The sequence below is a fragment of the Corvus moneduloides genome, chromosome 7 (genome assembly GCF_009650955.1).
Source record: "Corvus moneduloides isolate bCorMon1 chromosome 7, bCorMon1.pri, whole genome shotgun sequence".
Lineage (NCBI taxonomy): Eukaryota > Metazoa > Chordata > Aves > Passeriformes > Corvidae > Corvus > Corvus moneduloides.
This window is the reverse complement of record NC_045482.1, coordinates 10,784,640-10,811,931: the sequence shown is the minus strand read 5'-3', so window position 1 is coordinate 10,811,931 and position 27,292 is coordinate 10,784,640. Positions and strand designations below refer to the sequence as shown.

Sequence of the window (27,292 nt, the reverse complement as noted above, 5' to 3'; positions counted from 1 at the left end):
TGGGGGGCAATTATTTTCTACTGGCAAAATTCAATGAGAGATAAGCGAGAATAACCGTTAATTCTTATCTGCTTCGTCCGGGAACTTGATGATTTTGTTCCAGCACAGATATGACTAATACCAAGCTCCCATCAACTGCTGGGGAAGGCTGTTTGTGGCAGGGTGGTGTGTGTACCTTAACCTTCCCGTGTTTCAGGGTCCTCAGAGAGAAGTTAAAAGAATCCATGCTATCTCAGAAGTCCAAAGTGCAAGAGAGCTGGCTAAAAGTCCTCAGTATGATTGCATCTGTCTGATAACCATTTTAAACTCATTTCATACAAACTTGGGGAAAATAACATTATTACATTACACAATTGAGACTCAGTTTCACTGAGCAACAGCAGAAACTGAGACAGAAGCAGAATAGTTTTATAAGTTTATTGTAAAGACCTTTACAATCTCAGTACAGAGATAAGGATATAAAATGATGATGTTTGGAATAATTAAGGCTGGTTGGTGGTCATCCAAATTTCACTGTTCAATGGAACTCAAGCAAGAGCAACTGATTTCTGACTGTACATATTTTTATTTGTGTTCCATCGTTACAGTGAGATCACAAGTCATTTCAAAGACTCAATGCCTGTTTATTATAAAATAAAGGACATTATTTACATGATGAAAGAAAAATTTCAGCATTTTAGTGGAATGGATGACTGATACTGCAACAGGTTTAGTCCACATATTTCCCAAGAATGTCACCATCTCTAAACAAGTAGTAGTCCTGCAAAGAAAAGAAATGTTAGTTTCTGTCATGTAAATTTTTTTCTTGTTTTGTAAACACTGCCTTGTTCTGAAGTTAGGGTTATCGCAGTCATTAAGTACAAAATCAAAAGCAAGCTAACCAAGAAGTCAACATGTACAGCTAGTCTTGAAAAAATTCTTTTTGTTCCTAAGATACTCTTTGGAGAGCTATCAAGTTACCACTTCTAGCAGTGGGAAGCACAAGGACTGTTAGAAAGCAATTCTGCAGGCTGTCCCTGTCAAAAGCAAGGATATCCTCAGTAATTTCTAAGCCTTTTTGCATTCCTTCTCATATGTGCTTGACATATGGAACCATTTTGCCCATCCAGCAAAGGTCAGGTCAGAGGTTTCCTTGGTTGCTTCCATTTATGCAGGGGCAGAAGTAGCAGTAGCACAGCTACCAGATGGTGGCTGGATCCAGCTGCTCCCTTTCTTGAATGGTGCTAACACCATGAAGTAATCACAGTATTTATCACTGGTGTTTTGGGAATCATTCTCATTTGCATTCACAAAGTTGGGGAACCTACCTTATCTTCTAGTACAATCTTAGTACCACCATATTCTGGGAGCAAAACCTTTTCACCAACTTTTACACTCACTGGCTGAATCTCGCCATTCTGAAAAAAGAAAGAAATCTTTAGTTTTCCATAATATAAACAGATGTAATAGAATTCCTCCAAACGACAATGACCCATCCACATACAGAAACATTCAGGAAATCACAACTCTGCATTTACTTTTGATGGTAAATACAAGCGTGAGGTCTTTGCTTGACACACTGAATAGGATTTCACTTAAAGAACCATGAAACCCCCTTGTAAAATCAAGGAAGAAAGTCCATTTCCATATTCTATAGCCAAGGATAATTTTTCCAAGTGCCAGTTTAAAAAGTACCTTCCCATGTCTGTAACTCTGATCAACTTGTCACTGTTGCCATCAAATCACTTGTTTAGAAATGCCTGATAAAGTTTAATTAAATTTTTATATTACAAATAAAATATTAACACATTAGTCAAATATTATCGCCCTTTCACAATATAAAGCTCTAAAAATCAGATCCTGACACAAACCAGCACAGGACATATAGAGGGACTCACGGTACAGAAAGGCCAAGGCAGTGTGTCCAAGTTGAAATTTAACCTGTTTTCCAGTGTTGCTACTGACTGAACACTGCTCTGGTGGGGAAAGAGCCCTTCTGATGTGGAATTCCCCAGGCACTGGCGTTTTTGTGAACTGTCTTCTTTTATTTCCATGTACATATCCAATGTGCAAAATTACAAACGCTTATTCAACACTTACTTCTTTTGATTGCTGACTTTCTTTAGTCCAACAAGCCTAATCCTTATGGACAATGATATTTTGCACACGACAGGATAGCCAATACCACATTCTGGGATTCCACCCTTTTCACAAGTCACAGACATTTGGGCATGTAATAATTTTAACATAGAAGTCTGTTGGTCCCTCAAGGTTTTGGCTGAGAAGTGACGGAACAATGTATCACACAAAACACTGTCTACATATTTAAAATAAACAAACAACACCAACACCTCCCCCAAAAAAACCCCACCATTAAACAAGCAGACAAACCCCACAAAAACCAAACAGCAAACAAAAGAAACCCCACTCCATTTTACAAATGATGAAAGGAATGATGGAATTCATCTCAGGACCCACCTCCTTTTTGAATCTCCACTTCCATTTTCAGCCATCACAGACACCCATTTTTATGAACTATAACCACATCTGCACTGTAACCATCCCACTCCTATGGCAATATCCCAGCTACCACCACACCACTACTAGTTCTACTCAAAGTAATGCTTCAGGGTAATTACCTTTCCTCTGGCTCCAGATCCAACTGCTACTACTGTTGCTTGTAGTACCTTCCCTTGGGATTTTTCTGGTATCATGATTCCTCCTTTGGTTACTGTCTCAGCTGCACATCGCTCAACCAGTACACGATCAAAGAGGGGAATAAATTTCCTAAATGCTTTTCCTGCCTGTGGAAGTAATTGTACATTGTAACAAGAGAACCATTACAACAAAACTGCAATTAAAGAGTTTAAAAAACCCCAACACATAATGATTTCTCTTTTGAGAGAGATTAATAGTTTAGGAAAACTACTAAGCACTTATTTAATAGTAGCAATCAAATACCACCTCTGATTGCATCAGAAAATCCTGAAGGCACACACAGATGCTGGGCAATCCTGACAGTTCGGCAGTAGGAAGATGTACTCCAGCTGGGGAATAAACCACCCACAGATGGAGCAGACTCCTCTCTGGAGAGGCCTCCAGGCTTTTAACACCAAACCCTTAGTTGCTATAGCTTGGTGAGCATAATTATTGATTATACGAACTGTATTTATTCAGTTCACAACCAGATCTAATGATGACTAAGGACCCCTTGGGACAGCTGCATTTGTACTTGTGAAGAGGTTTACATTAAAGAAGCACAAGTCTAGCCAGGTGCCCCATTGTCAGTCTTTTTCAGGTGTTTTCAAGCCTTAACCTTTCACAAAAAAATAGGTGAGCCACAGTGCTGTTATTATACCGACTTCTACAAATAGATTCAGACCTTAAGAGAAGGTTTAGGTCAAGCCCCTGAAAATAGGAAGGAAGGCACCCTTCTGGCTCAACTGCTTTGGTATCTGTCTCTGCTTAAGCAGAGTCAAGGTGAGGGGTTTTTGTTGAACTGTTGGGTTTTTTCCCTCTCATTTGGTTTAGGTTTGGGGTTTTTTTTGCAACCACTCACTGCTACTTGTCTGCATTTCAGAATCAGCCGTTTAATTCCCAGATAAATGCAAGCACGTGCATTTATCCCAGCAAGCAGGGGTCAGGAAGAAGGAACTTGCTTTGATTCAGAAGGAAAGCTATGACAACTTGCCAAGTCACGTGGAGACAGTGCTCCACTAGGCAGGTAGGAGCCCCCACTCAGCGAAAGAGCTAGAAGGGCCTGGCATCTGCATGCCCTTTGCTGGCACTCATCAATATCCACACACACTTGAGAAGTGGCAGAAAACAAAGTCACAGGCAGAGCACGAACAGAAGGCAGCACATGAAAGATGCTGCATCTGACTGCTGTCAGCACCACAGGGATGAAAGATAACCAAGGGAAAAGGCTGCCAGTTGTGCCCGTTTAATTTCTGTGAAGATAACACCACTGATCCTCTTTTTTAAGAGCTGTTCTACGTTTATCAGAAACAAAGCTGCCTGATTTATGACCATGAACATTTTACACTAAGTTTTAATTCTGCGCATTACTATCATAAGACTCAAGTATGACTCCAAGAACAAAGGCAACTCAGTCAAATTCTCCTTCTCTATAAAAAATTTTACTAAACTTACAGAAGGAGCGCTCCAGAACGCGGCCTAGGTTTCTTTTCTATCTCCGCAGAGAAACGCCGCGGCCTGTGCGGCCCTGCCCTGCTGCTGCCAAGGGACTGTTCCGTTACTGCGGCGGGAGGGAACCCTGAGCTCGAGTTTCTGGGCAGCCAAAAGCAGCCCCCGCAAGCCTCCCGTCACGTCCTGGCCCGCAGCCCCCGCGCCTGTGGGAGAGTCGCTTCTGCCCCACGGACTGCGTGACCTTGCGGCGCTGCCAGCCCCCCGCCTCCGCCTTCCCTCCGTCCCTCCCGCGACCCAGCGCTGCCCGCGGGCACGGCAGGGACTGGGCACACCCGTGCGCGGCGGCACAGCCGCGGCTGCTCGGGGGCCCCGGCAGCGACCCGCCCGGGGAACGAGTAGGGGCGCCGCCTGGCCCTGTGGCGTGTCCGTCCCCGCGGCGCCGGGCACGCTCGGCGGGGCAGCCCGGGACGGGGCCGCTGGAGCGGTGGGGACACGGCGCAGCGGCGGCCCCGGCACTCACCATGATGCTCCCGCGCCGCCCGCACCGAGTGACCGCGCCGCCGCCAGCCCACACGTGAGGAAGGTCACGGCGTGCGCATGCGCGGCCGGCGCCCCGCCCCGGGGCGGAACAGCCCTGACCCCCTCCCCAGCCTCCGGGCGCCTTCAGCGCCGCCGGTTTTTTTCGACTGCTGCGGCTGCGTCCCGGTTCCGGGAGCGGCTACGTCCCGGTGGTACCGCGAACCCGCCGCACAGCGCCCGCGGAACCCCGGGCCAGGCCCCGCACGGAAGTGAGGTCAGCTCACCCCTGACCCGCGGCGGGCATGAGCGTTCCAGAAGGTTCTGGAATTGGCGAGCCCCGGAACATGAATGGTTCATGCTGCAGCCCGCGGCGCATGTGCAGTTGTGGCTGGCGGCCCCAGTGCTGCAGGCGGGCTGTGGGCGGGCGCGGAGGCCATGCTGGTTCCGGGGCCGGGAGGCCGGAGCCGCACATGGGCCGGCGGCGGCGCGGGGGCGGGGCCGAGGCGGTGAGTGCCGAGCGCCGCCCGCCGCCGCCGCGCCAGACGTGCCCCGCGAGTCCGCAGAGCCGCGGTGCTGCTCCCGCGCTGCCGCAGGTGAGCGGGAATGTGGCCAGGGCGCCGGACCCGCGCCCCTCTTCCCGGCCTGGGGAGGGTATGGCGGCCCTACCCCGGCGGCCGCGGTTACCGCGAGGGCCCCGCGCCGGGAGCGGCTGGGCCCGAGCGGCGGGAGCGGGGGGCGGCCGTGATGCAGGCGTTGCGCCCGGGTGGCGGGAGCGGGGCCCATGCCTTCCTGCGGGTGGCGGCGGCGCGGCGGGCCTGGCGGGGGGGTGGCGGCGAGGGGCGGGCGGCACTGACCTTGCTGCGCGTGTCCTGGTGCAGCGGCCATGTGGCCGCGGGGCCCGGCCCGGCTTGGGAGCCCCGGCGGGCCCGGGTGGCGGCCACGGCCCTGCCTCTCTCCTCTCTGCCCTTGATGGTGTAGGGGGATGCGGGAGCCTTGCCTGCGCTCGTCTCGGCACGGCCTCCCTGCTGCAGCCGCGGGCGGGCGCGGCCCCCGCGCTGAGCACATGGAGCCCCGGGCGCTCCGCGGTGCCCTCGCCGTGTCCTGCCCCGCTCCTGGGGAAGGCTCGGCGGGAGGAGCTCGGAGCTGCTGGAGGCCGCGCAGGGAGGAGCTGCTGCCGCGCGGATCTCGGCGTGAGGTTCGGAGATACCCAGCCCCGGTACTTGGAGTTCCTTGTGTATCTCGATTTCAGCCAGTCGAAAAATTAACGATTCATCATGCTTGTTTTACTTCCTGAATCTGTTTCTCCCCTTTTCCTGTAGAAGTAGCTGTGCAAAGCCATAATACTTTTCTTTTTGTCTGCGTTTGTTTTAATATTTTAGACATGCTCCGTTTACCTACAGTACTCCGTCAGATAAGACCAGTGTCCAGAGCACTCGCCCCCCATCTAACACGAGCCTATGCAAAAGATGTGAAGTTCGGAGCAGACGCGAGAGCTCTGATGCTGCAAGGAGTAGATCTTTTAGCAGATGCTGTAGCTGTCACCATGGGGCCAAAGGTAACGGAAGATACGGCCTTTTATGTTAGCACAGACCTGGCTGAAAATAACAGAACAGTTGTTGGGTTTCTCTCGGTGAAACTGCACGATTGTGTTTGCAGAACTGTAACGCAAAGGGGTAGGGGCACGGACAGGCTATTGCAAGCAGCTGAAGTCTCATGTTTGTCACCAGAAGCGTGATAGTAGTGCATGTGCTTTTCACAGTAACAAAGTAAAATTACTTGGATCCCTGTGAAAGGTACAGTATATTTGTTTGAACCGTTTGAAGGTTAAGGAGAGGTGCATAATGTGTTACCAGCTCAGCTGATAACCTGTAACAGTGTAGTAGATAGTGTAACTGTCTCTGTCATGGGGCAGGTTAATTAGCATGTGGGTGGGTTGGCGTGGGTTTCTTATGGTGGGATTTTTTGTTTGTTAATTTTTTTTTTTTTTTAACGTAGTAACAAGGTAAAAGACATCCAAAGTGTAATGTTGAGTTTTCAATTGGCTGGTAAATATTACCAGCCTAAGTAAAATTCCATGGTAGTGGGATTCACTTGTGTTACACTATATTCTGTCTTGTAAGGGAGATCCATGTCTCTTGGAAAACCAGCTGTGGTATTCTGCATAGTCATGCAACGTGCAGTAGAGCTTGAATTGAGATTCCTCTTTTTGAGGAAGAGACACTGATTTTCTTGCGGCTGATACGAATATCTGTTCCCTGTAATAGTATGTACATGGTTGTACTTCTGAGGGCTGCTTGGCATCTGTAACATTAATTTATGTATTTCCTGCACGTTTTTAGTGCTCTATCTGTTTTATTCAAAGGCAAAAATGCCATAAGCTGAGCAGATGAAGGTTAAGGAACAATTATGTCAGCAAGCTGTGGCTACTTCCATAAAGGAACAAAGTTTAAGTGTAGTTAGTTAATTTAACTCCTGTTTTTTTGGACTACTTTGTGAATGCCTAAGCATGGTTCTAATGCACTGGCTAAAGGGCAGTCGCTGATGCAACTTCATGTAACCTTAGGGGATTTTTGTTTGTTATACTGTTCTCCACGTATTTGTAAAAATGGAGGGGTTGTACTGCAGTGCCTGATTCTGCTTCTGGCATTTTTAAGAAACATCACTCTGGTGAACAAATTTCCCTTTGGCATTGTTCTACATGTTAAGGAGCCCGGTTTGCAGTCTCGCACAATCTTTTGGTAGTGCTCCAGCACGTTGAACAGAACTAGTTTATGTGGAGCTCAGCTTCTCAATAGGCATGACCATTCCAAATTCCTGTGCAGTTACTGGTGGTGTTCCCTTCTTCAGGAACACAGATGTTTTTGCTGAGAGCAAGTCCTTCTTCTGATTTGTTATAGGAAGATTTTGTTGCACCCCTCTTCTCAGAGCCGCAAACCAAACGTTTGGAATAAAACCATATCGAAATACAAACCAAAATTAAGCAAACTAGGAGACACTATACAAAGAACGTACTGGTACCATGTTCCTCCAGAGAGGAGTTTTCTTATTCTTGAATCGTTCTATATTTAGAAGTACAGGTGAAATAAGATAGTAGTAGGGAATGCATTATTTTGGAATAACTGGTCCGTGGCACAGAGGTAGATTTCTGTAAGCTCTTCCCCAGGTTCAGCCTGAGTAACTGAAGCTTAACCTTTCCTTGTGGTTCTTGGGGTGGTGGTGCTTCAGGAGCAGCGTGGCCTCGTGCCTGGCAGGCAGCCAGAGCTGGTTCAGTCTGAGGCAGATGTGTGTGGGCTCTGAGCAGGGGAGGGGCACAGGGCACAGTGTGCTGGGTGCTGCATGGGAATCCTTGCCTGGCTCGCCTGGCACGTGATCACACCCTGGGCTGGGAGAGCTCTGGCGGGAGCCAGCGGGGTCAGCTCTGAGCAGGACCTGGCAGATCCAGGTGAGGGGCCTTGTGCAGGGCCAGCTGGGAGAGATGGTGCTGAGGTGGGGTAGTTGCTCTCCCTTCCCTCTTCCAGCAGCTCCAGCTGTCAGGATAGTAGAGGAGTTTCAGGGCAGCATTAGACCAGAGGTGGCTCCATGCATTTCTGCTGCCTCCAGCTCAAACGGGAACGTGATTGTTTGGGGCAGCTATTCAGGCTATTGAATTCATCTATGAGCAACAATCTTCTTGTGCATTTACCTTGTGTTCCAGGCATGGTTCACAGTTTCCCATGTTAGCTGTGTCTGTCAAATAGAATAGTCCAGCTTTTCAGTTGGATCCAAGTGCGAACTAAGATGAGAAAAGCTCAGTAACTTGCAGTGTTTGAGAAATTATTATAAAACATTAACACAAATTTGATGTATTTTCAGTTCTCTTTGCTAATCACTAATGAGGTTTGCAAGTCTGCTTTTTTTTTTCTTCCAGCACATGCAACAAATTGAGCTTTGTGTTACTTTTTTTTCCAATCACAAAGAATTTTTATTGTGATCTGATGGAAATTTTGGAAATTTAGTTCTTTGTGTTGCTCTACTTTAATTTTGGGGTAAAGTACTAGCATTAGAGGGAATCTTTTCAATTTTCTCTCTAAGGCTAGTCTGACTTAGTTGCAGACTGTGGTATTAAGCATTATGGCTGAGGAATGTAGCCTCATTCTGCGAAAGCACAAAGCTTTTGAGCCATTTTTCCAGTTTTGGAGAAGGTTGGTTATAATGTGTGTGCTTGAGAAGTCCCAGCTGAAAGCCCTGTGTAAGGTGTTCAGCTGTGGCTCTTCAAAAGGATCTTCATTTTTAGTTGAGCTCGTGAGAGTAATGTGCTGTGAGTTGGCTTTGATTTAAAATTTGTTCTTTGTCCCCCTAGGGAAGAACAGTTATTATTGAACAAAGCTGGGGAAGTCCCAAAGTGACAAAAGATGGTGTGACAGTAGCAAAGGCAATTGACTTGAAAGACAAATACAAAAACATTGGAGCCAAGTTAGTTCAAGATGTTGCCAATAATACCAACGAAGAAGCAGGAGATGGTACCACCACTGCAACAGTCCTTGCACGAGCTATTGCCAAGGAAGGCTTTGAGAAGATCAGCAAAGGAGCTAATCCAGTAGAAATCAGGAGGGGTAACTTTTTTTTTTCTGTTGTTTTTAAGATTTGATCATTGTCTATCAATTTCTATATCCTAACTTTGAGTTGTTTTCTATATGAAGAGCCACCATAAAGGTTTACCTGAAGCAATGTTTAGAGAACACAATTGTTTTTCTTACATTGTGGACTCTGAACAATCATTAATTTTTCTAATCATTTTGCTGTTTTCCATGCAGCTAACTTACTTAATTTGTTGTAAGTGAACTCCAGTTAATGCCATTTCTGCATTTAATTAATATAATAGCCATATAAACAAATCTGACAAATTTCAATCATGGCAATATCTCACACCAATTTCATAAAAACCTATCACTACATATCCAAATGACAGTATGGAACAAGAACTGTTTGGTTTTGAATGTGCAAACAATGAGTTTTTGCAGTGTGGACTTTTGTTAGAAAGGAAACCTTTTTGTTGTGGTGGGTGGGTGCTTGGTTTGTGTTTTCTGTGCTCTGTACCTTGTTTTGTTCACTCACAAGTGCTCTGTTCATCTTTAGGGGTGATGCTGGCAGTGGATGCCATCATAGCTGAACTGAAGAAGCTGTCAAAACCTGTTACAACTCCAGAAGAAATTGCACAGGTTAAAAAAACCACAATAAAATGTAACTCCAGTTTAGGTAGCTGTTATTCAGAAAAAGTTTGGTGAGGTCAGGTTTAATGGAGTTAGGTTGTGTACATCTAACACTGGGTATTTTTCTTTATACACCAGAAGTATTTTGTCTTCAGTTGCACTGCTAGAAGCTAGTTCAGAAATGGGCAGATTTTTTAATCTTTCAAGTTTCATTCTAAAATGTGGTCGTAAAACATAAATTTGTGTCCTTGGGAAGAATTGATGGGAGCAAAGCTCTGTTGTGGAAGGAGGTGATGGCAGAGTACTGAGGGTGTGGAGGATCTGCTGTGGGAGGTTCAGGTGTGTTGGTCTTCTTGGGTTATTTGTCCCTGTGCCTGGAGATGGCCTGGGTGTGAGCCCAGTGCAGGGAATCCGGCCCTGTGCTGCAGCTGCCCAAGAGCCTGAGCCCTTCTAACAGAGTCCTGGCTCCTGCTGTGAGTGTGCTGCAGTCGGCTGCCCTGCCTTGTCAGAAATGTGAGAATTGCAAGTGGTTATTCCGATTTTTTTATCGTGAGGGAATGCCTTGTGTTGGGAAATGAGATTAAATGTCTTACTCTTTCAGGTTGCCACAATATCAGCAAATGGAGATCAGGAAATTGGCAATATAATCTCTGATGCAATGAAGAAAGTTGGACGAAAAGGTGTGATCACTGTCAAGGTAAGAACTGGCCGACATTCAAAGTGCCAAGCGACTGTCTCTTCTCCTGTTAGGGCTGGCTTTTGCCACATGTGATGCTGCAGCTCACATTCCGTAATTCCCACCATAACTCCTCCCCAGCTCATTTAGATCAGAGTTTGATCACTGTTCCCTCTTACATTCCTTCTATTTCGAAAAGAAGCACATGAAACTGATGTGGGATGCAGAGCCTTTCAGTCTGTTGTGCTAATATGTAAAACTGTACTTGTGCTTTTGGTAGCAAATGGGGGAATTTTTAATGCAGACTTTCTTGCATCTAAACAGGATGGAAAAACTCTAAACGATGAATTGGAAATCATTGAGGGTATGAAATTCGACAGAGGCTACATCTCTCCGTATTTTATTAATACAACTAAAGGTGAGTTAACAATAAGCCATGTCAAACACCTCCCAGTGGCTCTTGTCAGTTCCAAATAATGGCACCTGTTAAAGGCTTTACAGTCCCTTATGCTGTGTATCACAGCAAATAGAGTGGGGGGGGGGTCCTTCCCCATCAGAAAACTTGAACTTGGTAAAAGCTTGGAGTTTTGGGGGTTCTTTTTCTTTCTGTGCTAAGTGTGGACAGTGTTCATGTGAACATTAGGCTGGCCTTGCAACACAGCAGAACAATGTAGAATTGAGCGTGGAGTCTTGGAGAAAACAAGTTGTCTCTTTTTAATGCAGTTGAAAAGTGCAACCGTTGCTCCAAAGCAGCTGCTTAAGTTAAAAGAATGCTTGATATGCTTGTGTAATGGAATTGTTCAGATAATGCATGTTGTTTCTGCAGGGCAGAAATGTGAATTCCAGGACGCTTATGTTTTAATCAGTGAAAAGAAAATTTCTAGTGTACAGTCCATAGTTCCAGCTCTTGAAATTGCCAATGCCAACCGCAAACCTTTGGTCATCATTGCTGAAGATGTTGATGGAGAAGCCCTCAGCACTCTAGTCTTGAACAGGTGAGGCTTAAAATCCATTCTTTTCTACAAATACTGCTTTTTTTATTTCTGTCCTTTTAAAGGAATACATACAAAAGCACGTTTGATTTTTCTTTGGTGTAAGGCTGTTTGTTTCCGATCTGTGCCAAAGAAACAGCAGCTTTTAATGTCACTATACTTTGCATCAACTCAGACAGAACCTCAGCTGTGTCCTACCTACCTTTTTGAGCAAAACCACCTCAGTTCGTGATGGTCTCTGTTTGCTTGCCTGTTAGAGCTGTACTGAAATAATTTGGCTTAGTAATTAGACTCATTCTCTGAATTTTTCTCTTTAGACTAAAGGTTGGCCTTCAGGTTGTTGCTGTAAAAGCCCCAGGTTTTGGTGACAACAGGAAAAACCAACTTAAGGACATGGCAATTGCTACTGGTGGTGCTGTAAGTTACTATGTTTTAAGTGGCTTTTTGGTCCAAGGAATGTTAATGCTTTTTAAGGAGGAAAATAATGTGCATTTTTAGGTTCCTGGCTTGTATTTGCTGGATTGCAGGCTGTGCTCTGTTCTGTCAAAAATGCAACAGTAACTGATGTTTGAGTCTTCCTGTTTTTTTAAAATGCAGACACTGATAATTGCTGTGTAATGCAGTCCTGGCCAACCATGAGTGATACGTCCTTGTAACTGACTGAAGTCACATGTGATTTCCTTGCAGGATTTAGGTTAAGGGGAAGGAGGAACTCCAAGGCAATTGCTGCCTTTATAAAACTGATTGTTTCACAATTGTCTGGACCCAGATGTGTCAAATATAATTATTTAAAATGTTTGGAATGGACTGAATGAGTTTTCTTAGTACTAAACTTTGCATATAATTAATGCACTGATTGATGTCCCTTTATGCTGCCCTTTTTTAATATGCACTTCAAAATCATAGCATGATATTGGGACCCAGAGGAGGCTGTTGAAGTAAAACTTCATGTTTAAGCTAAGGGCAGCACAAAGTAACAAACCAGCAAACTGTTCTAAAGTCAGTGAAGTGTCAGTATCTGTAACTTCTCAAAAATACAAGGAGATGACTGTGACAGGACCCAAGGAAACACCATGAAACTGTCAGGGGAGGTTTAGGTTGGGTATCAGGAAGACATTCTTCACCCAGAGGGTGGAACTGCAGTAAGGTGGTTATTTTGCACCATTAGCCTGCTGTATGTGTTCGTGTGCCGGTAGATAAAAAAACTGATGTATGGGAAACCTGTGAATTCCAACTTTTCACATAATTTCTTTCAGGTGTTTGGAGAAGAGGGTTTGAACCTAAATGTGGAAGATATTCAGCCTCATGACTTTGGTAAAGTTGGAGAGGTCATTGTGACAAAAGATGACACCATGCTCCTTAAGGGGAAGGGTGAAAAGGCTCAGATTGAAAAACGCATTCAAGAAATAATCGAACAGCTAGAGGTTACCACCAGTGAATATGAAAAAGAGAAACTGAATGAGCGGTTGGCCAAACTCTCTGATGGAGTAGCAGTATTGAAGGTATTAAGAACTTGATGAGCTAAAGCTGGGCTTAGGCTTCTTGAGTGCTGAGGTACAGAAGAAGACTGCCAGTATGGGAGAGGGTGGGTTGGCTTTCTGGCACTTCTTAGGCATTGGCTACTTAATTTGGTGGCAGCAGTGCTGTCCCACCTGGGCTCCTGGTGCGGGCCTTGATGTGTGTCTTGCTGCTCGCAGGTGGGTGGCACGAGCGACGTTGAAGTGAACGAGAAGAAGGACCGGGTCACCGACGCCCTGAACGCCACCCGTGCGGCCGTGGAAGAAGGCATCGTCCCAGGTGGTGGCTGTGCACTGCTGCGCTGCATCCCGGCCTTGGATGCCTTAACTCCAGCCAACGAGGATCAGAAAATTGGTAAGCAGATGACTTGAAGATGTGTGTTGAAGTGGTAAAAGCAGACTTCCTCATGTCCCAAGGCTTTATCAGATGACATGCAGGTGGCTTTCAGTGCGTTTTTAGTTACTTGATCTCAGGAACCTCCCATTTCTTTTGTGTGGTGGTCTCTGCTTTTGGGTGGGAAGGAGCTTTTTCACTGCATCACTGACTGGACTGTGAAAGACCCAGCAGCGGTAAAGCAGCAGTATCCCAGCAAAGACTGGCGAATGCTTAAGAGTTGGGAGCTGGCTGTTAAAGTTGTTGCAGACAGACACAATCCAATAATCCTCAAGAGACTGTGTGGAAAATCAGATGGAAGAAGGTTCTGTGTCATGTTACACATAAAGAGTAATAATACTGCTTACTACTTTCTGTGGAAGTAAAACTAAAATGTGCATGAATATCCTGCAGAGATTTCATTTGTTGGCGAGTGTCAAGTAGCAGAGACCCTTTCCTCCTGGAACTGATAAAAATAGCTTATGCTCTTGCTCTGTATTGATCTCCAGCACAAAGGGCATTCCTTGGCAGTGGGAGCAGTGTATGCACACGGAGCTCCAACCATCCTGTTTCTTGCAGGCATTGAAATAATCAAGAGAACACTGAGAATCCCAGCAATGACTATTGCAAAGAATGCCGGTGTCGAAGGATCATTGATAGTTGAAAAAATCCTGCAGAGCCCATCAGAAGTTGGCTACGATGCAATGCTTGGGGACTTTGTAAATATGGTAGAAAAAGGAATCATAGACCCAACGAAGGTAACCTAAAGGTCTTAATTCTCAGCTTTGCTTCCTCCCACCTCCTGTGATGGTCAGCAGATTTTAAGTTGTTTCTTGGCTATTTTTAGGTTGTGAGAACTGCTCTGATGGACGCCGCAGGTGTTGCGTCTCTCCTGTCAACAGCAGAAGCAGTGGTGACTGAAGTTCCTAAAGAAGAAAAGGAGCCGGCAATGGGAGGAATGGGTGGGATGGGCGGAGGAATGGGAGGTGGCATGTTCTAATTCCTGGGATAGGGATGCATCATGAGCTGTGCTGTTGAAGACTGAACAGTTCTGACTTCAAAAACTTGAGCTATCAGTGTGAGAGGATGGATAGTGACTGAAGTGAGGCTGGTGTTGAAAAGAATCACTGTAACCATCAGTTACCGGATTTCATTTAACACACATGTAATTGTTTACAGTCATTGTCCATGCCTACAGATAATTTATTTTGTATTTTTTGAATAAAGACATTTGTACATTCCTGATAACTGGGTGCAAGATCCATCTACCAAGGTCCTGATTTGAACTTAAATTAAGGCACTTGATATTCTATTTCAGAATTTCTTGGTGCTTGCCAGTACTAGGAAGAACTTGGAAGCCACTGTGCGTGAGACTAGACAATTGTGTACAAAGTAGGCAAATAGAGTTATGTGACCTTTATGTAATAAACTGCTCAAAAGTTACAAAATGTATCACCTTCTTCATCTGCACACAAAGCCATAGTTATGGGAGAGCCTGGACAGCCTGCTGCTGCTTCTAAGATTTAGTAGAAATTGACACTTACGCTTGAAAAAATGACAGGGCATTTCACTCCGAGAAACATTCCTTTGTCTAGAATGTTTCTCAGAAATGCAAGTGCTTTAATTTTGGTAAGAAATCTCTAAGCTGAACTGCACTACAGTTCTTTGAAATATTAAACAATGCTCTGAAAACAAGGCACGTGCACTGACTTTATTTTGCCCTTTCTTACCTGGTTGTATCACGTGCTGGAACAGGCCCAGTGTACCTTTCACAGTCCCGGGGGAAGAGAAGTGCCCTGAGGGTATCACACAGGTAAGTCTTTGCTAAGAAAGGGTTCTGGGGTTTTTAAATAGTTCCTTTGCTCAGGTGTAGTATGTGGTTACCTCCTCACCTTGAGCCTTCCATTCTTTCCTTGCTCCTTTTTGGTAAGGGGTGCAGCATTTAGTTACTTTGCAATAGAAGTGTTGCTATGCCCCTTCCCGTGTTCTTTGACCTGATACAGCCAATAACATTGTGTAGAGTCTTTTCTGCTTTCCCACCTGCTGACTAATGGTGTTCCCAAACTTGTGTATGTTTATCTCTGATTGCCTCAACAATCAAAACTGCTTTACAACTTCTCAGTTCTGTAAAAATGACCTTAATCCAGCTGTTGCTTTCCCCAGCTTCCTGCCCTTAATAACTATCCTTCCACAGATGGGATGTGTGACATTCTAAGTAAAATGGTTTGAAACTGTTTCAGGGCTGTCTTTATTCTGATACATACCTTTCTATATTAATATGCTGTTCTGTAGTAACCATATGGATTACATACACTGCAGAGGAAGGACCAGCTTTGGCACCTCCCCTGAAGCTTCACCAAATTTCAGTAAGGAAATATGGTTATGCTGCCTTGCATTATGTAAGGATTTAGAATCTGCTCAAACCTATTCACTTGGTTTCTGCAGAGACTGGGAGGAGAATATTTCCAAAACAGAAGTACTGAATGTGTATTTAATCAAGATGGGCATTATCACAGTGGGCGTATGGTACTGAAAAACCTCAAAGAATAAGGTTTAGTGCTCTCTTGTATGATTTATAAGGACAGCGGGCCTTGGCTGTGCTTGTCTGCAGGAAGTGCAAGGCCTCTTGTTCCCTGCTTCCAGGGAGGACAGCACTAGTACCTGGTTCTCAAAGAGGTAACACTTGTTTTAAAGTGTACTGTTTGCATTAGATGAGGTGGAAGTAATTAAAGTGCAGTGTGTAACGGGAGCAGTGGCAAGAGGCAAGTTCAGGCTGCCAAATGTACCACACATTCCAGACAGGTCCACTGGGAGGCACTGGCTATGGCTGAGACTGCTGCACTCAAATCACAGTACTCCTTATGCATACCCCTTGTGTTTCATCCCTGAAAATGGGAGGAGTTCTAGAGCCGTTGCTGGTCGCTCCAGGAGCAGCTGGAGACTCCTGACTTACCTTTGCCATTCATTTGAATTAAAAGAGCTACTCCTCAATGGTTGCCAAACTGTGCCATTCTCTGGGAAGCCAGTGCGTCAGTTGGTCTCTGCTTAGCCAGAGCTGGCTGAGTTGATGCTGTGCAGTTACATTCCCACAAAGTTGAGTTAATGTGTTACAGTGCTGAAAACCCCCATGAGCTTGGCTAAGGCAGAGCTTGGGCCATGATTGCAGGAGCCGTTTGGCATTAAACGGCAGCCTGAGATAGCCTGGCTTCCAGGAGCTCCCAGGTGTCTGTTACTGATAAGGCTTTAAGCTGCACTCGATTGCAGCTTTGGAACATTCTCTATAGGTCTGGCTGAGCACGTGTGTTTGGTGCAGTGTACGATCACACCCACAGCTCAGATAAGAAATAGATGCCCCAAAGGCGGAGCACGGCACTTTGTACAAACAAGTTTATAGCTGAGGTTGTTACAGTTCCCCCTTACGTCTGATGAACTTCGTGCAGCATCAGCTCCCGAGGGATGCTGGTTTCTGGGCCGTGGAGTTTGGATGCTCTTCTTTCAAAGGCAGCAACCATCTGCTTTACAACTTCATCAAAAAATAGTGTAGCAAGTTTTGAGTGTAGAAGTGAACGAAATTCAAAAGAAATCTGTTTAAGGACATAAAATATAATTATTTTTCCTATATATATTCAGTTGTAAAATGCTGTTACAAATAGACAACTCTATTAAAGAATGTCCAGTGAAGGCTGCAGGTAAGTTGTAGGAGAACAGTTAAAACCGAGGAATAGCTGAATGTGGCTGAGAAGAAAATCCATATTCCTTGGTCTGAGGACTGTACCCCTGGGCTTTTCCATCAGAAGAATCCTTTCATTCAGTTCTCTGAAGTAGTCATTTACATTTGCCTAAACTGTCTTTAATAAATGATGCATGACAAAACAGGCTTGGGATAATGAAAAACTACTGACAAACGCTGTTATTTTGTGCACAGAATTCACTTTGGGGGACAAAAGTTGTCTGAAGAAAGTCCTGCATGCCAAGACAGCAGACTAACAGGTAAGCTGGAGCATGCCCAAGAAACTTAAAAGCGGCTTGAAATAGTTACCTATTAAATGCCAATATTTTAAATCAGTCTTTCCTTATTACTGGCAGTAGTTATGGTAGGTTCAAACAAGCAGCGTAATGACTAAAACTACAAATTTGCTTTGTGTGTCAGATCTCCCACCTGAACAGCTCCCACTCCTAACCTGACAGGGGCAATCAATGAAATGGATTGGGATTTAAGTAATTTTTGTCATTCCAGAGAAATCAGTATATTTGATGCCACAAGGAGCAAATACAGCTTCTCCTCAATTCTTTATGAGCAATGCATGTTAACTGCAAAGCAGTAGCACAGGAGTAATTAAACAGCTTGGCCCATAAGCCAAGTGTAGCTTCATTTACATTTGCTTGACCTCAAGCATCAGTAAAATTAACGTGCCTCTTGCAAGTCTGAGAGCTGTCATTTAGGGCATGCAGGGTTCTGCAGAGCGGGGATAATGAGTGTGGCATCCTGCTCAGCAATTATGTAAATCTTGAGGTATGGTATACATTAATGAAGGTTGCAGGTGGTAAAAATGGTGGTGTGCTTCAGTCAATGAACCAAATCATTTCAGAGCTGAAACCAAACTAGGAAAGTTCCCTGCTGTTTGTGGATGTCTCCTGGAATCAGGCTGGCACAACAGGATACAGCAGCTTGTGGGAACCAGCATAGCCTGAGACTCAAATAACATTTTCTAAAGCAAACAAGCATTCTTGAAATCAAAGTTTTCTCTTGAGTATCTGTAATTGCAGGGCCTGTTTTGAGGAGTTTGTTGTGAAATTCTTATCATCCTTGCCTGCATGTGCCTGCCAGCAGGGCAGTCACTGGCAGGGGTTAAGCTCAGCTGACTGCACTGGCTTCTGCTGCCTCACAACAGGGTAAGCAGTAAGATGTGTTGGTACTGTTCCCCCAAGAAAATGAAAATGTCCATATCCAGTTCAGTTTTGATTCCCTTTAACTGAAGTTCTTGACCTGAAATGTCAAAATGTGGCTTTAGTTTGGGGAGGTGTGGTGTTGTTTTCTCACCGAGCTTGTACTTAGATTGTAGGGTTTAAATAGTTCTTTAATTCAAGTTTTTTAACTGATTTATGGCTTGGGTTAAAAGACAGCTTATATATTAGTAGAAAGACCTGACACTTACTTGCCTAACGAAATACAAATAACATGCAAACAATTTAAAAATGTGGTTCTTTGAGTGCCTGTAGATTAATTTTTACTGTTGAACTGGATGAAGTGCAATACAGCAATAAGCTGGAAGTTAATAACCCAAGGAGGTTAATGTGCTACTTTAAAAATACTCCACAAGCTTTCTTTTATTTACTGAGGATAATTTTCCAAGTAGAGTATTCCAGTAGATGGCAGCAGGATTAGCCCATCTCTGTGTACCTTTGCAGCCTGTTACAACCCCCAGCTCAATGCAACACCTACACTTTGTTGTAAAACGCAAGAAAAAAAATGTGATGGCAGACAAAACACACAACATGGAAAAGCAGTAACTCGAATGGAAAACAACCTGTCTGGGAGTGAGATCAGGCTAAATCAGGTACTGGATTTAAAGAGCAATAGTTTTGGGCTGCAGTGGTATCCCATCATGGAATAGAGAGACAGAAAAATCTATTACAATTCTATTAAAGAAAGAAGGAGTAAGGTTTAAAATACATGAACGAATAAAATTGGAAGACATGAAATTAAACTGACCAAACTGCCCCCCAAACAGGACAGATGGCAGAACATCAATTTGCTGGTACCAAGAACATTTAGGTTGTAGAGTAATTAAAGGAAATAGCAAAGCATATTTAGCATTTCTCCTGTATTGACTGTCAAAAAACTTCAGTGTGTTTAGAACTGTAGGGTGAGAGGTGCCTGTCCTAGACTGTTTCGTGATACCTGGGCACCTCACAGAAGGTTGCTGTCTCTAAAGGACACCAAAGTGGTTTCCAGCAGTAAAGTTTGCAAAATATTTTTTGGACAGAATTAACTAAAGCTAACTTGTTTTCTGTGTATATGTGCTTAAAGAAATAGTACAGGCATTTTAAAAAGCCTCCTCAGTTGAAGATAAGTGTTTCTATGAGCTGCTCCTAGCACGTGGTAGTTTTAATTACCATACTTACTGAAAAATCCAATGTACACGTCCTTGGATAACCAGGGATACCTGGGCTCAAACGCCACACTGTTTCCAAGTGATTAAAGAGTTTTCCATCTGTGCATGATGCCTAAAATAAAATTTAAAAAAATCAAGCTACAATTAGGCTTTTACAAATGTGACAAACAGGTATTACTGAACTTGTGTTTGCATTTTGCTAAATAGTGATGGTCATGGCATAGTTAAAGCTGTTCTTACAGCACAGGCAGCGTGAGCTCCTGTATGCACAGTGTCAATTATGGCAAAATAACTGAAGTCCTTTCAAGGGAGAGGAAACATTTGTGTGTTGAGTGTCACAGAACAGATCTGTGGCATGATGCATAGAACATGCAAATACACAACCTCAGCTGGCTTGGAATTTGTAGAGAACATTTCTGTAACTGTTCTTTTTTTTTTACAAGTTCTTATTGTTACCCCAAGCAGCTCTGCTCCAACAGAGTGCCCCCAGGGAATAGGTGTTGCTTGGGCTGGAAAGCTGTGGTAAGGTGACTCATCTCAAAGACTAATCACCAGCACAAAAACACCTACGTTTTTCTTTCCAGGAATGAGAAAATGCATGGCCTTGCTACTTCTACATCAGAAAGGGAAAGAGTAGAAGGAAGATTAAACACAAAGAGCTGGGCCTGCTCTTTCCTACTGCTGTCAAAATGGCAGGAAAAATAGGAAAACTGCCGCTGTGTCCCCCTTCCTCCCAGTCTTAAAAGCAGCAAACTCACTCCATGCTTTCCCCCTCAGCAAAAACTGCTGTTAACAATCTGATTTTTCCATTGTTTAAGCCCCAGACAAAGGAAAAATTTTAAGCAACAAACCCATTCCCATTTTGTGCCTGACCACTGTGCAAGGTGCCTTTGCCTGGAGTTACTCGAGAGGAGAGTGAAATAGTCCAAGCTAGAAATGTTCCTGCAGTTCTGTGGACATAATGTAAACCTCTAGGAAAAGTAACTGCAGCAATGAAAAGGCTAATGAGTCTCGGGGGAGGAAATCTGAAGAAATGGTTTTCCTCACCACTTTTGTAGGGTTTTTTTCTGAGACAAGAATGCTTATTTTGAGTGAATTAAGTGGGAAAAAGAGGTGGTAAGCCAATCTGATAACTATATGAAAGAAAAAGACCTGTCTTGTCAGGGAACAGTAGAAAAGGAAAGCTCTCAGCATGTAAAGCACAGATTTTCCATTATAGCTGCTCGCCTTTTTTTAATAAAGGGAGAAAAATCTTTTTTCTTTCCAGAATCAATAAGGATATTGAATAAAGGCACTTTGCATATCCCTTTTCCAATTTACATCTCCCCTGTACTTCAGAAACTCATTTTCTGTTAAGTGTCTCTTATTAGGAAGCCTAGAAAAGAACAGTGAAATAGAATTTTCAAACAATTATATTGAACAGCAATCAACTGCTATAATTTCCAGTAATTATTCCAAACCAATCAGGATCTGCCAGGGGAGAGGCAGTTTTGCTATAAGGAATCTGTCCTGAGCCATTCTTTACTAAAACAGATTTGAACATATAAGGCAAACAAATAAGGCATCATTTAAAATGTCTTCCTTGACACTTTTCTACTTTTCTCTTAATTATGGCTCTTGAAAAGCTGAAAGGAGAAATACAACTGCTTCTCTTCTGAACAAATTAATTGTAAAAAAATTGACTTTTAATCCACACTTCTGTCTTCTCATCAATATACTGAATAACAATCTCTTCAGCACATCCTACACTTAAGGCTTTTCATATTAACTAGTTAAAATTTTGAGAAGAAAAGTAATGACAGATAGCAACTTTGTTAAGGCATCAGAAGCTAGAGTTGTCAGATAACTTTTAACTGAGTACTAATTTTGCATTTAGAGAGGCTTGGACAAAATTATTTTAAAAAAAGCAAAAAAAGTTATATCTTCATTTAATAGCTGCCAGCTTCTCCAGCAAAGGCAAATTAAAAAGCAATTCCCTTTCCTCCCTCACGTGGCAGGTTATATTTTAAAACACATTCAAATTCTCCCCAGTTTATCTAAAGTCTTTAAAGAAATGCAACACAAGTTTTGAGCCACACAAAGAACTTCCAGCATCGATTTTGTTTTGAAGCAAGATGTTCCCAGAATATTCAAATTTCAACAAACAAAAGTTAAGGAAAATTATGGTTAGGAACAAAAAAAAATGCAATTACCTTAACTAAATGTGGTCTCACTAGGGTTACAATTGATGTGTATCTCTCTACTACAGGAGGGAATCCTATTTCTAGCTGTGCTTTGCAGTACCCAGAGCGCTTCGAGAGTATGTCTGACTTTTTACACCAGGGAACAAAGAGTTTGTAATTCTCCACAACGGCAACAACTTCATACATTTCCTGCATGGAATACCTGGAAACAGACACACGTACATTACAGTTACAAAGTATTTTAACTTCAAATTCAGTATTTAAAAAGTTTCAAAGATGGTGTACATGGCATAGACAGTTCAAAGGTGGACACAGTCACTGCCCCTGATTTTGGAAATTGAAAATGCAGCTTTGATAATTAAGAGGAAAGAAAAGTAATTGCTGGTAATTGCTTTTGCATAAAGAAGCAAAATATCCCATACCATCCAGCAGTACCATTAGTGAACAATGAACCTAGTGCCTGCTACTTTCTGCAATATCAGGTAAATATGCATACATTTCAAATGGAAACATTTTTTTTTGCAGCAAGCTGTGTCTTCACTTAAGCAGATCGTGGACATTCCACACAAAAAAAATAAAAATCCACACTTCATGGCTCCCAAGACAAGGTGTACCAAAACTCAAGTACTATATTTCATAAGGTTTAAACAGAGGAGCACTACCTTCCGTAATTTAGGCCAAGTTAAAAAAGTTAATTAAAAACCAGATGCAATGGAAAAACCTTCCAGCATCACAGAATGGTTGAGGTTGGAAGGGACCTCTGGACCTCATCTTGTCCAACACCCCTGCTCAAGCAGGATCTTGAAATCAGATGAAACAATATTAAGGCAACATTTTAGTTGATTCTGCTGTAACGTGGCAAAGTATTAGATAGCTGTGGTTTTTAATGTTTCATTCTGACTCTGAAACAGATGGGATTAAGCATGTGCTTAATTTCCTTTAAAATGAAGCATATGTTCAACAGTACTCAGCAGTGAGGGCTATTGGACAAAGGCCCTTTTTAAGTGACTAGGCAAGATCTGTTACAGTTCAAGAAGTATCACAAAAAGGAATGTTAAGTATAGTCAAAAAATATGCTAATAAACAGTTCATACTGTTGTGGACCAGAGACTGGGGGCAGAACCCAGTATCACTAAATGAACTGGGATTTTCCCACTAGCTCTAAGGCAAAAAAGTTTTCAAAATCTTTTTCTGTATCTAAGTTTCTTCATCACATAACTGATTCCACTCCTTCCTTAAAAGAAAGAAGAAAATCTTGATAAGTATAACATAATGTAAGTGCAAACATTAGCATGTATTTGGGAGAGAATGGAACAGAGTTTTCACACCTGTTGGTTTATTCATATTTTACTAGGTGAAATTATAGTGTATTACTCCATTTCAAGGTTGGTTTTGTTTCATTATGGAATAGAACAGTTATTTCTGCTGTTTGTTGCTATGGGCCAAGGGCTTTGGGTAGGAACTCTTTTTATACTCAGTTTCAGACTGGTGAACCTGATCTCTACAAACTCCTTTCTAAGCTCCAGCTGGGCAAAGTCACAGCAACATGGGTCTTCAGGGATACTCAATCTTTTGAACTACTAGTGTTTTGGATTAAGTACAGTAAATACAAAATCAATAAGCATTTAAAGTCTCTTTCCACAGTTTTATACCAACCCTATAATTCTTCTTTCAGAATATTCTTTTCTTTTATTTATTAGTGGTGCAGCAACATTGAAGAAATTTCTTGAAAAAGTATGGCTCATTACAGGTACTTGCAAAGGAGAGGTTCTGGTCATCAGAATACCACAAGAAACCAAGTGCCTGAAACAGGGGAAATGCTTTTAGATGTGCTTCATATCAGCAAAATAAATAACAGTGCATTCAGGTAAGACAGTCTCTTGTAAAACATTACAGAAAACATCAGCCAGATGGAAAAATGAAGGCTCGTAACAATACACAAACTGCCAAAAACACAAGGGGCACCTTTTTTTTTCACTTCAGAGAAACTAAAAACAGCCCCCAGTCATGACAAAAGTAACTGGCAGCATGAACTACAAAGGGCCTCATTAACCACTGGCTTCATGGCAGCTTGAGTTCACGTTCAAGTCTCACATGCACTTACTTTGCAGAACAGGCTTTATTAATAGCAACATCAAGGCATAGTTTGCAATACTTTACCCTTTTGGAATACACAAAGTAGAGAAGGTTTCACTTGGAGACAGAAAGCTGAACTCTGCTATAATCCCTCTGCTGCCACTCTTCTCTTAAAAGGACAATTTCATTTTGAAAGTCCTTTCAGAAGGTGCTTTGTTTACCCAGCTTTCAACACTTCCTTCAGAAAATATCACCAGAACCTTGGACACAGTGTTTTTATAAGTAAAACTTACCAAATTACCTTTCAAAGTACTAGCAATTTTAAGATTGGGCCTCAGGGTTCTCTGTGAACATCTATACTAAAATCTAACAAATATTCATTGTGTTTAACAGCTCTGCTAAATTATTGATTTTGCTCAGATCAAGTCAGTCAAAATGCAAAATGCTGCCTCAAAAGCTCTGTATTTTGGCACCAGGAAAGTAAAAATGCCACCATTTGCCTTCAGTGGCTCTACAAACATAAGCTAAAGAGTAACCCAGGTCTTTTACTGATCTTCCTCCAATTATACAATCATGAGTATACTTCTGGATTCGCATGGGTAAAAATGGAGCCAATCTCTTCTACTTAGAACTAGGCTTCTTTGGAGTTTGGTTGGTTGGTTTTGTTGTTTTTTTTAAACAAAATGAACAGGTAGATGCCTTTTTTCTTTGTTTACCAAGCACCAAATCAGTCAGCAAATTAGTTACCAATTTTGAATTAAATTGAATTCATTAAAATTAACAATATGTTCTTTAAAAATCAACGTAATTTAGAATTCTGAAGAAATACAGTAGTTACCCATGACTGAGTACATCAGCTCATATGGTCACTGTATTAGGAGACAGGTAAAGAATAAATTGATATTGAGTTTAGAGGAAAATAATCATCATTAGCAACTGGTTAGAAACAATCTGTACAGACTTTTTAAAAAACAACTGTGGAACTGGGATATGAAGCATGATGACTGACAACACATTGTAATCATTGCAGTTGAAAAGAAACTAAGATGGGACAGAAGTATTGTGTCAAAATGTAGAAAGTATAAGTCCACTTTAAAAGCCTTTAGACATCCCTGCAAATATTTGTAACAGTATCTCAAGGGATGTGGACAAAATCTGGTTTTTTCCAGACAGACTGTTCAAGACTGTTAAGGAAAAGCTTTGACAGGAATGCTGGAAGGGTGCCAGTAACATTGTAGCTGCCTCAACCAGATTCACAGAAGGTGTTCAAATGTTTGGATCTCATTCTGCACAGCTGACTTAAATTCCTTTATCTGGGGCTATGTACAGGACACAGTCCAAACCAGTCACCAGGGTTTGTCTCTCGGTTTGTTTTTTACTGTAATGCTGTGCCAGTATTGTTTCATGCAGTTTTATCTAAACCTGTTTCAGCCACAAGACTGAAAAACAATCCCAACAAATAAACTCTCAGCTGCTGAAAGACATTGTCCTTTTCACAAATGCAGTGCCATTCGAGGAAGGCAAGGTTAAGAGGTTATAATGCTAACAAGTATGGTGATACTCCCAATTTTATCTGAAGAACAGATGCTGTGAGAATGTGCTGGGCTAGGTCCCAGTTCAGGAAAGCAGATCTCTTTATGAAATCCCTTGGTTTCCATGGACTGTCGGACATTTTTGTGAACCTGACCTGGGCCACTGAAGAAAAGCCAAGTCCATGCTAGAATTCAGACACACCTGCCACCTCTGTACTTATCCTCTGCCAGTGACAGAACCATCTCCACTCACTCCTGCCACTCACTGCTTTCTCCCTAAGCACTTGAGGACGGGTCACAGTACCAGCCAACTCCCATGACCTGAAAAGGAAGCATTTCTGGTGTATGACATGCACGTGTAAGTGATCTATATTCAGTGATTTTTTTTTTTAAATAACAGCAGAATTTTCTAAGCCTGAAGATTACCATTTTTGAAAAAACGTCTCTCTTAACTCCTCAGTGTAAAGACTGAAATTAGTGCCAGGAGCATGCCAGGGCAATTATATTTATTGTACCCCAACTGACACTTTCATCAGGTTAGTGATATCTGATTTTATGGTCTGTGAGTTGATCCCATTCAAATTCTTTTCCAACAGCTGTTCGTATCCCAAAAAAATGAGTGTACCATCAAGTGTCCTCATTAGCATTCAGTCTGATTAAGCACACGAGACTAATTTACCACCTGAGCCCTTGAAGCTTGCTACTGAGCACAGTGAGGTTCTGCTGGGCTGGCAGCAGGTACAGAGTGCACTTCGGGGACAGCTGCAGGAGTGAAGCATCCCCAGCTCCAAGGCTTACAAGTAACACAGCACTGGGTTTGATCCAGCTTGTGCTTGCCTAAAAATAGCTGCTAAGATCCTTGCAGCTTCCATGAGAAACATTTTTAAACTTAGTTTGCAAGCAGTTACTTAATGGGTTTCATTATACCAAACACCTTCCCACAATTGATTTTGCCCCGGAGACTCTAATAAACTGCTCTTGAAAACATCAATTTTATTTACCAGGACTGAATGAATTTAATATTGCAAACAGAACCCTAAGATTATCCCACAAAGGATATATAGTAAAAAACGTGGTCCAATGTTACGTTATACCACTGCACAGTTAACAGTTTTGTCAAATGACTGCATGAAATTTGACATCATGAACTAATCTCTATTCCACTTTTTGACAGTTTTTACGAGGACGAAAGAGTTTGGTAAAGAAACACAGCAGCACTGCCCTAACAGTGGTAACAGGTGAACCTTTTCTTTTATACTGATTTTCAAATCGCTCTCTCTCTCATCTGCTTGCTCTTTTTTTTTTCAGTTCTAAGGTTAACTCTTCCCCAAAGCATATTATTTTTCTCAAGCTGTTGCAGCCAGCCTTACAAATGCTCAGGTGAGAAGGAACGTGTTGCATTACATGAAGGGAAAATGTAATGAAAACTGAGGGCGCTTCCTCAGTTTTTAATTCTTTTGACAGATCACAACTCTACCACTGGCTTGGGCAAAGAAGAGGCGAGTTTCTAGCCAGGAAACCGGCCCGTCTCTGTCACGCTCGCGGTCACCGCGCCTCGCCCCGCGTACCTGGCGGCGGCCCCTCGGGCCAGCGCCCTGCCCAGCGCCGCGCCGCTCCGCCACATCCCGCTGCGCCACATCCCGCTCCGCCACATCCCGCTCCGCCACATCCCGCTGCGCCACATCCCGCTCCGCCACATCCCGCTCCGCCACATCCCGCCCGCGCCGCTCGCCGCCTGTGGCTCTGGCGCGGGGCCGGCCCGCCCCGGCTGCGGGGGCGCGCGGTCACGGGACAGCGCGCGCGGCCGCGGCGCTCTGCCTGATTGGCCCGGCAGCGCGCGAGCCCCGCGCGCGGCCATAGTTGGCCTTCTGCGCGGGGGGCGCCCCCACCGAGCGGCGGGAGCGGCTGCGGTGTCGGCCGCGTGTCCGGCCCCGTGTCCGGCCCCGTGTCTCCCCCCGTGTCCCGCCCCGTGTCTCCCCCCCCCCGCCCCG

At 43.6% G+C, this 27,292-nt stretch overlaps 3 protein-coding genes and 2 long non-coding RNA genes across 6 annotated transcripts; 2 read left to right on the top strand and 3 right to left on the bottom strand.

The window, feature by feature from the left end:
- Positions 1-403: 403 nt before the first annotated feature.
- Positions 404-5,727, bottom strand: HSPE1 (heat shock protein family E (Hsp10) member 1). Its single transcript, XM_032114069.1, is given in 6 exon segments — positions 404-760; positions 1,308-1,397; positions 2,619-2,783; positions 5,502-5,575; positions 5,578-5,665; positions 5,668-5,727. Coding segments are annotated over 6 exon segments (513 nt in total). The 5' UTR covers positions 5,713-5,727; the 3' UTR covers positions 404-709.
- On the top strand, positions 5,133-15,551 carry HSPD1 (heat shock protein family D (Hsp60) member 1). Its single transcript, XM_032114061.1, has 12 exons — positions 5,133-5,240; positions 6,027-6,202; positions 8,987-9,239; positions 9,763-9,845; positions 10,438-10,533; positions 10,837-10,930; positions 11,339-11,507; positions 11,822-11,921; positions 12,761-13,006; positions 13,202-13,376; positions 13,974-14,152; positions 14,242-15,551. The coding sequence occupies exons 2-12, from the start codon at positions 6,029-6,031 to the stop codon at positions 14,392-14,394; spliced, it is 1,722 nt and encodes a 573-aa protein (XP_031969952.1). The 5' UTR covers positions 5,133-5,240; positions 6,027-6,028; the 3' UTR covers positions 14,395-15,551.
- Positions 7,657-8,987, bottom strand: LOC116446360. The gene is made up of 2 exons (XR_004241152.1): positions 8,330-8,987; positions 7,657-8,174 (listed from the first exon to the last, which is right to left on the bottom strand). It is a non-coding gene; the product is annotated as an uncharacterized LOC116446360 (long non-coding RNA).
- COQ10B (coenzyme Q10B) lies at positions 14,796-27,046 on the bottom strand. 2 transcript variants are annotated; one of them, XM_032114066.1, is made up of 5 exons: positions 26,870-27,046; positions 23,350-23,496; positions 21,703-21,895; positions 19,521-19,622; positions 14,796-16,978 (listed from the first exon to the last, which is right to left on the bottom strand). In XM_032114066.1, exons 1-5 carry the CDS (start codon positions 27,013-27,015, stop codon positions 16,811-16,813), a joined length of 756 nt encoding a protein of 251 aa, XP_031969957.1. In that variant the 5' UTR covers positions 27,016-27,046; the 3' UTR covers positions 14,796-16,810. The 2 variants fall into 2 exon arrangements, with proteins under 2 accessions (XP_031969957.1, XP_031969958.1); XM_032114067.1 differs by lacking the exon at positions 23,350-23,496 and having other exon boundaries at positions 26,870-27,044.
- On the top strand, positions 17,067-19,103 carry LOC116446358. Its single transcript, XR_004241150.1, has 2 exons — positions 17,067-17,384; positions 18,162-19,103. It is a non-coding gene; the product is annotated as an uncharacterized LOC116446358 (long non-coding RNA).
- Positions 27,047-27,292: the final 246 nt, after the last annotated feature.